This window comes from Geospiza fortis, unplaced genomic scaffold (genome assembly GCF_000277835.1).
Source record: "Geospiza fortis unplaced genomic scaffold, GeoFor_1.0 scaffold171, whole genome shotgun sequence".
Taxonomy (NCBI): Eukaryota; Metazoa; Chordata; class Aves; order Passeriformes; family Thraupidae; genus Geospiza; species Geospiza fortis.
The window spans coordinates 10127792-10139110 of record NW_005054313.1 but is presented as its reverse complement, the minus strand read 5'-3'; the positions used below and the strand labels follow the sequence as shown (position 1 = coordinate 10139110).

Genomic DNA, 11319 nt, shown 5'->3' with positions numbered 1-11319 from the left:
CATCAAGCTCAGCCTCATGCCGTGAGTACCCAGCCAGGGCTCTGGGGCTGCAGCATCCCTGTGGCCAGAGCTGTGTCCCAACAGAGGGACATTCCTCACAGGGCACAGTGTGGATTTGGGATTGGGATTTACTGCTGAGGAGAGCTCTTGAGTGTTTTGAGAGCTGCCTGCATGGCTGGCAAGGTGATTCCATAGTTGGGTTGTGTTTTAAATTGCTTTTTTTTTACCCAAGGCTGGGGTTAGGGTTAGGCTAACCTGGGGTTTGATAAAGGCTGCTGGGAGGAAGAGGGAAGGTTGGAATGGGGTCTGTAGAGGAGGGATGGGAGACAGGCAGGTTTGATGTTCCTGCTGCATCCCAGAGCTGTCAGTGACTCCCAGGCTGGAGGAGGAACCTCCTGGGAGCGTGCAGAGGGACAGAGTCCCAGCTGGGCCAGGAAGAGGGGAGCAGGAGGAGGGGAGCAGGATGCCATGGAAGGAGCTGTGTCCCAGGGTGGGTGGGGACAGCGAGGAGCAGCCCCGTGACCGTGAGGAGCACCGTCCCCACGCAGGCAGGGCCAAAAGCTGCTGCACAGCCAAGCACAGCCCCACAGGGGTGCAGGCAGCCCTCAGCCCGCCCTGCACGGCCCTGCAGGTGGTTCCACGGGAAGATCACGCGGGAGCAGGCGGAGAGGCTGCTGTACCCCCCCGAGACGGGGCTGTTCCTGGTGCGGGAGAGCACCAACTACCCCGGGGACTACACGCTGTGCGTTAGCTGCGAGGGCAAGGTGGAGCACTACCGCATCATCTACTCCTCCAGCAAGCTCAGCATCGACGAGGAGGTCTACTTTGAGAACCTCATGCAGCTGGTGGAGGTGAGGCCACCGCTGGAATGCCCTGTGGGGACATCAGAGCTTGTGGGGTTGCAGGGCTGGGGGGCGGTGGGTGCTCCTCCTTCTCTGCTGGGGTGGGGATGCTGGGGACAGAGGGAGGAGGAGGAGGAGGGACCAGAGCTCTCGGCCGCCACCAGGCCTGTCCGTGGCCTCGTGCTGCCACCTGGTGGGACCTCAGAGCCCGGCAGCACCGGGTGTCCCCCACCCCGTGCCGGGTGTCACCCGCGCTGCGCTGTGTGCCCCCAGCATTACACCACGGACGAGTGGCCGTAGCCCCCCCTCCCCTGCCCCTGGCCACCCCCCAGCCCTCCCTCACTCCCCCTTCTCCCCCCGTGCAGGCGGCTGGGCCCTCAACATGAAGGACCTCAAGTTGCTACAGATCATTGGCAAAGGGGAATTCGGAGGTGAGCCCGCTGTCCCCAGCCCGTGGTGGCCCTGCAGGGTGGGGGGGCTCCTGTGGTGCTGTGGGGCCCCAGGAGGCTGGGATGCTTCCCAGTGCCTCCTGTGCCCGTCTCTCCTGGCCTGCAGACGTGATGCTGGGGGATTACCGGGGGAACAAAGTCGCCGTGAAGTGCATTAAAAACGACGCCACAGCGCAGGCCTTCCTGGCGGAGGCGTCCGTCATGACGTGAGTGTCACCCTCGCTGGGGGGGCGGCGTGAGGGAGGGGGCACCTCTGTCCCTGCCAACAGCGCTGGATGGCCCCTGACACCCCTGTTGTCCCCAAACCCCTGCCCTGAGCCCTCCTGTGCCGTGCAGGCAGCTCCGACACAGCAACCTGGTGCAGCTGCTGGGGGTGATTGTGGAGGAGAAGAGTGGCCTTTACATCGTCACCGAGTACATGGCCAAGGTGAGACACCCCCCAAACAGCCACCTGCCCTCCCCCTCTGTCCCCTTGTCCCCCCCACGCTCCTGGGGCTTCACCCTGGCATGGCTGGGTCATGCAAGCTTGGGCTGCATCTCACTGGGGACAAGGGGGGAGCTGCAGGTGGCATGTCCCTTGTCCCATGTTGGCTCCCAGCAGGGGTGGCATCCCCAGATCTGCCCCTTGAGGGAGGGACATCATCCTTGTGTCCTGCCCCATGAGGGAAGGACATCATCCTTGTGTCCTGCCCCTCGTTTGAAGGGACATCTCCCTTGGTCCTGCCCCATAGGGAGGGACATCATTCCTGAGTCCTGCCCTATCTTAAAGGGACATCATCTCCAGATCTGCCCCATCTTAAAGGGACATCATCCCTGGATCCCGCCCCATGAGGGAGGGACATCATCCCCTGGATCCTATCCCACAAGAGAGGGACATCCTCCCTGGGTCCTGCCCTATCTTAAAGAGACATCTCCCCTGGGCCTGTCCCACAAGGGAGGGGTGTCATCCCCTTGTCCTGCCCTGTGAGAGAGGGGCAGCAGGGGGGCTGCTGGCCCTGCTGACCCCTCTCTCTGCCCATCCCTGCCTCCAGGGCAGCCTAGTAGACTACCTGCGGTCGCGCGGGCGGTCGGTGCTCGGGGCAGACTGTCTGCTCAAGTTCTCCTTGTAAGTACCAGGCAAGGCCATGCCCACCCCCCTGACCCGCCCCACCCGTGCTTTGGGGCCGCTCTGCGAACCCCCTTTGTGCCTCCCACCCCTCCCAGAGATGTCTGTGAAGCCATGGAGTACCTGGAGGCCAACAACTTCGTGCACCGGGACCTGGCGGCCAGGAACGTGCTGGTCTCGGAGGACAACATCGCCAAGGTCAGCGACTTCGGGCTCACCAAGGAAGCCTCCTCCACACAGGACACAGGCAAGCTGCCTGTCAAGTGGACAGCACCAGAAGCACTTAGAGAAAAGGTGGGTGAGCAGAGCAGAGGGGAGGCTTGGGTGTGGTGGAAGCTGCAGGAAGGGGGAGCATTCCAGGCTGTCCCAGAGATGGTGCTTGAGTGCCTGTCTGACCCCCAGAGCAGCTGCCCTGAGGGTGGGGAAGATCCCTTGCCACCCTTGGTCCTGTGATGTGTGCTGGGATAGCTGGCCAAGCCCTGTCTCCACAAATGAAAAACATTCCACCAGGTAATTGGAAGGAAATATTAAATGCTGATTGAATTAAAGAAGTATAGTTGCACCATGAGGTCTGATTTTTAAATATGCTGTGAAAGGGAGTAACATCTTTAATTAAAGATCCATCTTTTTTTGTATCATTAAATTTGACCCAATAGGTCATGTACATAGAGCCAAGGATCTCTAATTCTTGAGGCTCAGAAGATGCCTTGGGAAGGTGAGGAACCCACTCTTCCCATGCATCCAAAGATTATTTGGGGATGATCCCATAAATGTTCCTGATACAGCATTTTGAATATCTTTGGGATTGGCCAAACATCTACTGGCACACCAACCTAACAGGTGGAAAATGGTTTCTTGGGGGCCACGGTGGACAAACATATGGTATCTAAACCTGAAGCATTAGCTAAAGTCACCCAAACATTTGTTTTAGGTTGGCAAATCTGCATGGCTAAAATCAAGCAAAGCAGAAAAGCATAAGAATAACTTTCGATTGAGCTCCATATTTTTCTTAAACTCTTATCCAACACAAGAATTCTCCAACACTACTGATTCCCACACCCAAAGTCCACAATCTTCTGTGGAGCTGTAGATCCCACACCCTTGCCTGAGCCTGCTTCTCCCCCTGCAGAAATTCTCCACCAAGTCGGACGTGTGGAGCTTCGGGATCCTCCTCTGGGAAATCTACTCCTTCGGGCGAGTGCCTTATCCGAGAATTGTGAGTGATGAGCACCCCCAGGGGCTGGATTTTGTGGGGGGAGCTGAGCCCAGATTTTTGGGGAGAGCCCCTCCCTGACACCCTGAATTCCCCACAGCCCCTGAAGGACGTGGTGCCCCGCGTGGAGAAGGGCTACAAGATGGATGCTCCGGACGGGTGTCCGGCCGTCGTCTACGAGGTGATGAAGAAGTGCTGGACGCTGGACCCCGGCCACCGGCCGTCCTTCCACCAGCTCCGTGAACAGCTAGTGCATATCAAAGAGAAGGAGCTCTACCTGTGAGGGGGGGCTCTGCCACCCCACAGCCGCAGGGGACCCACGCTGAGGTGGGGAACCGGGGTGTGCTCAGCCCCCCTGCCCCACCACAGCACCAGGAGGGAGCCCCGGGGGTGTGGTGCCCCCCTCCAATTCCCCCGGTTGCTTCCAAACTTCCAAATCTGTCAGTTTGGTTTTTTTTTTATTTTCCAGGTTTGGGTTTTTTGTTTTCATTTTTGTCTCCCATGCTGTTTTGTTTTTTTTTTTTTAATTTTTGTGGGGTATTTTTGTTATTTTCTCAGTTTTGGGGGGAGCGTTTATTGTTTTGGGTTTCTTTTGGTTTTTGTTTTTTTGTCGTTGTTTTTTTATTGTTTCGAGCAAGGGCCCAGCTGAGCGTTGGGCATTTTACTAAAGTACGAATCTTATTTTTTAATGTAATTAAAAGAAGAAAAAAAAAAAAGAAAAAAAAAAGAAAGAAAGAAAGAGAGAAGAAGGTTGTTCAAAGGAGAATAATAATAAATAAACCAATGAAACGGACACATGAAAAGGAAACCCCCAGCGACAGAAGTGATGGTTGACGGGGAGACGCTGGACTCGCCACCCAGTCGGGAGAGCGCGGCCGCGTCCCCGCCAGACGCTTTTTCTTTTTTGGGTTGTTTTGCTTTAAACTCGTTGCAATGTTTGCATGCTGTCTCCAGAGGCCTTTTTTTCCAGTCCTGTCCAGTGCTTTATTCTCATGTAATGCTACCGACTGTGAGATTAAAAACTGTAATAAAAAACCATTCCATACGGACGCGGCACACCCCGCCTCGGCCCCCCTCTGTTGCCAGCGGCTCCGGGGGTCCCCTGGCAGGGGAAAAAGCCGGGGTGGACCCCTCATCTCCTCCCCAAATCAGTGAGGATGAGCAGCCTGGGCAGCACTTGGCTCCATCCTGCCTGTTGAGATCTGGCTGTGACAGGGATGAAGTGATGCCAAAGCTCCCCTTTAGTCCAGGCTTTACTTTTTACTTTCTGATGCTTTGGGGCTGATTATTGAACCTCGCTGCTTTCCCTGCTTATCCCACCTGTGCAGGTGAGACTCCGATGTCCCGGGCCCCGTCCCCACGGTTGGAATCCCTGGAGGGAGCCGGGTGGAGGTGGCGTCTGGCGGGTTTAGAATAGTTCCGCTCCTCCGCAGGGAATTATTCAGCGTTAAACGGCGCGGAGCAGCGGCTCTGCCGGCTGCCGGCTTGGAAAGCCCCGGGCGGGAGCTCTCCGCCTGCTTCGGGCCGGGATCGAGACCGAGATTCCTCTTGGAGCGGGGTTAAAGGGGAAAAAAAGGGAGTGGTGGGACACGGGCACAGCTCAGGGGTGTGGGATGGAGCTTGCAGAGGGGAGATTTGCTGCTGACCCCATTCCCTGAGACCTCAGGGTGTCAGGAGGGGATGGGATGGGGATGAGGGATGTGCTGGAGCTCCTCTGTGTGGGGTTTCCTCTCCCCTGGACTGACCCCCCTGCTCTTGTCCACGTCTCCCCCCCGTTCCTGCCAGTGCTCCAGCAGGGCCCAGCCCGATAAGCAGCTTTACTTTTTGGGCTTATGAAGATTAAAGTCATTTACAGGCAAAGCCTGCAAGAAACGGCTTTGGGAATGGAGAGAAATACCCAGAACCTTCACGTGATGGGAGACAGCAGGGAGGGCTCTGCTCCTGTCCCCCACTGTGTCCTCCCCTTGCCCTGGGTTACTGCCAGCTACTGCCAAAAAAGGGGAGGAAACTCACCCCAAAATTATTGAGATCTTCGATTATTTAGATTTTTGGTTTTCCTCCAAATGGCACCACACTTCCCATGTGGTCTCAGGGGTGGCGTTTGGTGCCTCAGCATCCTCTGGGATGTAGTTGAAGGATGCTGAGAGATCTGCTGGAAGAAATTGTGTTCTTCACTACAAATCAGGGAATTTAACCCTGATTTGCCGGGGTCCTGCCCCTACTGCCACCACCATGCCTCAGTTTCCCCATATGGAGTCTCTGGGTCTCTCTCACTCTGGGCCTGCAGCTGCTCATCCTGGATCCCTCCAGGGATTTATCCCAAGGGATTTTGGGGCTCTGTCCTTCAGGAGCAGCGTGGGCAGAGGGGACAGGCTGAGTGACACCCAGAGTGCTGGCTCACGTCACGTCCCCTTCCTCCTGCTCCTCCTCCTCCTCCCTCGGGCACCGAGTCGGGCACAGGGCCCGGCTGTGTCAGCTCCCATCCTGCCTCGAATCCCTGGTGTGAATCAGCGTGCAGGGCATTATTCCCATGGCACATGGGGCCCTCTCCCCGCCGTGCCAGGAGGGAACACGGCGCAGGGAACAGGAACACGGGGTTTCAAAAAGCTCAGGAAAATCCAGCTGGAACATCTCCTCTCCACACCACTCAGCTTGGGATCCCAGCTGGACAGGGCTGGGGACAGCTGGGGTTTGTTTGGGGTGTGGAAAGGGCCATTTCCAAAGTCACACATCCTTTGCTTTTCCATCCCTACCCATCACCTGCACCCCACGTGGACTCCTGAGCCAAATTATCCTTTCCTGGCTCCCCCCTCTCCCTGCAGATCCTTTCTCTTCTCCATTAGGGAATATATAATTTTTCATATATACATTAGGGCTCCTTCTACGAGCTTTGGCCCTTCCCCATGTCCCCACACCCTGGCTGCCTTCTCCCCACTACCAACAGCGCTGCACAGAGCTTTCCTCACCCTAAACACCCAAAATCCCCTCAAAGGACACCAATTCCTGCTGCACAGAACCTTCACCGCCCTAAACACCCAAAAATCCCCTCAAAGGACCCCAATTCCAGCTGCACAGAACCTTCACCGCCCTAAACACCCAAAAATCCCCTCAAAGGACCCCAATTCCAGCTGCACAGAACCTTCACCGCCCTAAACACCCAAAAATCCCCTCAAAGGACCCCAATTCCAGCTGCACAGAACCTTCACCGCCCTAAACACCCAAAAATCCCCTCAAAGGACCCCAATTCCAGCTGCACAGAACCTTCACCGCCCTAAACACCCAAAAATCCCCTCAAAGGACCCCAATTCCAGCAGGCTCCTCATTCCCCCGGGTGGCAAAGCCTCCATCCCGAGCACAGGGGTGCAATGAGCCCCCACAAGCGCTCTCTCAGTGCTGCTTGGGGCTAATTAGCAGCTCTAATTAGGGCCCATCCTCACCATCCTCGGAGCACGGGCTTCCCAAGCGCTGGCATCCCTCCCCCTCCGCGATCGACTTTATCACCAGGACTATTTTTAGCGTGATGTACAAAGCCATTCCCATCACCGTTCCGTGCCGTTCACCTCTCCCTCTCTCTCTCTCTTTCTCGCTCTATTTTTTTTGTGATTTTTTTAAAATGTTTTTGGTTTTGTTTTTTTTTTCCTTCTGGGCACTCCAGGAATGAAGGCAAGGCTGGGAAGATCCCCCGTGGGAATGCTGCGTGTGTGTGCGGCCGTGTGTGTGCGAGCGCCTTTGCTCGGGGCTCGCTCTCCACCAGCGGCACGGAGCAGCACATGCTCGCCCCATGTGCCTGTTTACATGCTCTGTATGTCTGTCGGAATGCCGGCCGCTGATCTGCTGCTGGGAGCTGCTGCCCCTCCTGCTCTGGCAAAGCACTCGGGGCACCCCACAACTTCTCTGTGCCCTGGGGAGGGGCTGTGTGTCCTGTGGGACAGGACAGTTCCCACCCCAAACCACATCCCTTGGGACCAGGGCTCTGTCCTGTGTGACCAATCCTACACCAATCCAATCCTTCAGGAGGGATGTTCTGGATGACAGGGCCATTCCCAACCCAAAACCCCCATCCCTGGGGATGGATGTTCTGGATTATAAAACCATTCCCACCCCAAATCCCCATCCCTGGGGATGGATATTCTGGATTGTAAAACCATTCCCACCCCAAATCCCCATCTCTCAGGATGGATGTTCTGGATGACAGGACCATTCCCACCCCAAACCCCACCATGGTGACTCTGGGCAGCCCCGTGCTCAGTGACACAAAGATGAGAACAGGGAATTCTGAGGGAATTGGGGGGACACCCCAGCAGCATCCCCCACTCCTGGCTTCCCTTCCCAGCAGCACTCAGGGGCTCCCAGGGGCTCTCCCAGGACACCTCAAGATGAGGAGGGGTGCACTGGGATTTTTTCATCCTGTGGAGATGATGTCAGGCTTTGGGAACTCAGAGGCTTGGTTCTATAGGAGTGGGGAGGCTTTCCATGGGAATACCTCCCTAGGACAGGGAAATCTTTGGTTTCACTTCCATGACAAGCTGAGCTGCAGTCCCTCTTCTTCAGCCAAGGCAAATTCCAGCTTTATGGAGTTGAGTAAATGACAGAAACTATTTCATTTGGTAATTTACCACACCCTTATCCTAAAGTTTCTTTATTCCCTCTGTCAGTGACACGGCAGCACTTCGATCCCTCCAGAGGATCTCCAGCGGGGATCCCACTGAAGGGATGTTCTTCTCAAGACCTTCAGGATATTTTCCCTCAAACTCCTGCGAGCTGGTGGTCCCTAACAGCAGCGGGACTCTCTGCATTGATGTCCCCGGGGTGTCCCTGTCCCCATCCCAGGTGGCAGAGCGAAGGTGACCCTGCCCTGCGCCCGGGGTCAGAGCCGAGCGCGGCGGCACCCGAGGTGGCGGTGCCTGTCCCCATCAGCAGAAGTGGCAATCAGCTGCCAAGTGCCGGCCTGACTTCCCCGCCAGCAGCAGCAGCACGAGCAGCAAGGCAGCAGCAGCAGTGGGCTGCCTGCCTGCTCTGGAAACGCCTTCTCATTTCCCTCCCGTGGCGGCTCCAGCGCGCACACACACGGCTTTCCAGGATTCCTTCACCTACTCCTATGGGGTCTCCAAAGGTTAAAAAAGGCTCATGTTCCCTGCATTTCAGGCTGACAAGGATCAGGCCTTCTGATGGCCTTATTGCCATGGCCCTACAGGTCGAGGTCACTGAGCCTTCCCCTCTACAATCCACAGAACCAGCCACTCCTGGGCCATTCGTAGGCCTCTGGAGCATCCTCTGGAGCCCGGGCTGTGGTAACTGCGCCTTTGGAGCCAGTTACCTGGAAAGAAGAGCTGGAATGATCCCTCTCAGCATGGCAGAGGGAGCTGCTTGCTTCCAATTTAAATCAGGTGTCAACGCTGAGAGAGGATCCTCTTAACTTCCACCGTCTTGTCTGCGGCTGCGGCGGGGGGACGTCTCATCTCGCTGCTGTCTAATCCGTGGAGATGTGTGATATAGCATAAGCTAATATAATAGGTCATGCAAGGATTTACATCTCATTACGGCAGGTTAGAGTCCTGGCAGGAAGGATGACTCATCCTCACTTGAATATATTTCAGGGATGAGGAACGGTTCAGCTGCCCGAGGAAAGGCAAATGGGGAAATCAACCACCTCGCAGCATCATTTCCCAGCTCGCTGCACCCTCTGATTGTCCCCCCGGCTCTGCCTCCAGGTGGGCCACCGGCCTCTCCAGGAAAAGTTGAGGGGATGGCAGAGCTGCAAAACCTCTCTGGAGGTCTTTGCCTTTGCCTTTTGCTCCTTCCCTGTAAAACTCGGGCTGCAAGAGGCTGCGGCGTCCGAGCCGAGCGAGCATCCCCGGCACGAGGGGCAGGATCCGAGGCGCTGCCCGGCTTGTTTTCACCTACTTGCCTTGGCCCGGCAGTTCTGCTCGTCAGGAGCTGTTTGCTCTTAGTTCCTCAGACAGGGAGCCTCCGTGGGAGCTGACCCATCTAACCCAGCTGGAAAAAATCGGTCCTGACTTCCAGTCTCTTATTGTTAATGGATGCTCGCAGCGAAATCCAGAGTGAGCGGAGCTCCCAGGACCAGCCACGTCTGAAATCTGCTCTGAGCCCACACGAGGCTCGGGCCAGCACCCAGGGACACAACCAGGGGTGCTGGTCCTTCTCCCTGCCCCTCTTTCCAGCCAGACTGACAGCCAGAATGTGACCACGCTGCTGGCAATGGGACATCTGCGGGGTGCCCGGGGCTCCCAGCCTGTTTCTCAGCAAGGCTGTGCCAGCTCATTGTGGGTTAAAATTAATTTTCCATGGGTTCTCCATGGGAAAGCGCTTAGGAGAGCCTGCAGATCGGTGTGAAAAGCAAAAATCTTCACTTCAAAAAGCTGTTGAGGCTCCTGAGCTGCCAGCTCGGGGTGAGCAGCAGGAGCAGGGGCACCTGCCTGGTGAGGGATGCTGGGGGTGATGCTGGAGTTGTGCCAAACAGAGGGACCTCCTTCACCCCAGCATCAGTTTGCACTGATTTGGGTGGACTCCAGGGAACTGCTGGCATCAATCAGGGGGCTCTGCTCTGCCAGGAGAGCCCTCAGCAGGACAAATCCCCCGTTGTCATCTCCAAGAGCGTGTCCCAGTCCCTAAGAGCAGCACACTGCCAAGCTGCTGGCCAGATTATTACCCTAGAAAAATGCATTATTTTTTAGTCTGTTTTCCTCTTAAGACATAATTTTACCTTGGGTGGGGGGATGGGAGGAGATGGGCCGATTCCCCCTCCCTCTGTCACTTTGTTCTGTCGCTTCACAGCTGTTCCATCATTTTAATCTGCAGAGATTGTCTTTATATTTCGGGAATGAAATGATTTCCCGCAAGCCGGGATTGGGGTTTGGATCTGCGCTCATTTTTCAGGAGCAGAGAAGAAAAAAGGGAGAAATGTCTGTTAAAGCCAGGCTGGCCATCTGGAAGGGAGGTGCGTTGCTGATGCCATTAATTGCTCACTCCCCAAGGCCTGGAATGAGGCTGCAGTCAAAGGGAAGAGCAGGAGTGGGAGTGGGGCTGGAGAGAGCCAGGGAATGATGCAACACAATCAATGCCTGCTCCATCCTCCTCATTTAGGTGATCAATGAACGCCCTCGTGCCTGTGTTCTGGGGGCTGAGAGCAGTTTCAGTATTAATTAATATCATAAAATCACAGGATCACAGAATGGCTGGAGTCAGAAGGAGCCATAAAGCTCCTCCAAGCTCCAAGCCCTGCCATGGGCAGAGACACCTTCCACTACCCCAGGTTGCTCCAAGCCCTGTCCAGCCTGGCCTCAGACACTTCCAGACATGGGAATACTTCCAGGGATATCATTAACAGGATAGAGGGGAGGGAACTTTTGGGTACCAGCCCTTGGATGGATGAGCAAACAACAGTTGTGACTGGTGCTGGTACATATGGCTTGTTCCGAGCGTCAAGCCTGGCTTTTCCCCCTGCCAGACCCCAAGGACGGGGAACAGAGTGGGAGAAAGAGCTCTGGGTTGGGTTTGCTCCTCGGTGGGATGGAGCAGCCGGGAATCACGGAGGGAAGGGTGGTCGGGGGGCTCCCCGCAGCCCCCACCGTGCCTCCATCCACCCCGGTGTCCCCAGGGAGCTCTGGGGCTCCTGCTCCTTCCCGCGGGGGTGGCGGCACTCGCGGTGCCCCGGGGCGGGTCGGGACGGCGGCGGCTCCGCCCGGCGGA

The 11319-nt window shown here is 56.4% G+C and overlaps 1 protein-coding gene across 1 annotated transcript in view; it reads left to right on the top strand.

Moving 5' to 3' along the window:
* CSK (C-terminal Src kinase) overlaps positions 1-4665 on the top strand; it is a 5654-nt gene extending 989 nt beyond the window's left edge. The window contains 10 exon segments of the mRNA XM_005419709.3: positions 1-21; positions 632-851; positions 1116-1129; positions 1131-1273; positions 1398-1497; positions 1628-1718; positions 2323-2396; positions 2495-2690; positions 3526-3612; positions 3710-4665. The exon segment at positions 1-21 is cut by the window's left edge and continues 31 nt beyond it. Coding sequence (XP_005419766.1) covers positions 1-21; positions 632-851; positions 1116-1129; positions 1131-1273; positions 1398-1497; positions 1628-1718; positions 2323-2396; positions 2495-2690; positions 3526-3612; positions 3710-3892 — 1129 coding nt within the window. The 3' untranslated portion in view covers positions 3893-4665.
* Positions 4666-11319: the final 6654 nt, after the last annotated feature.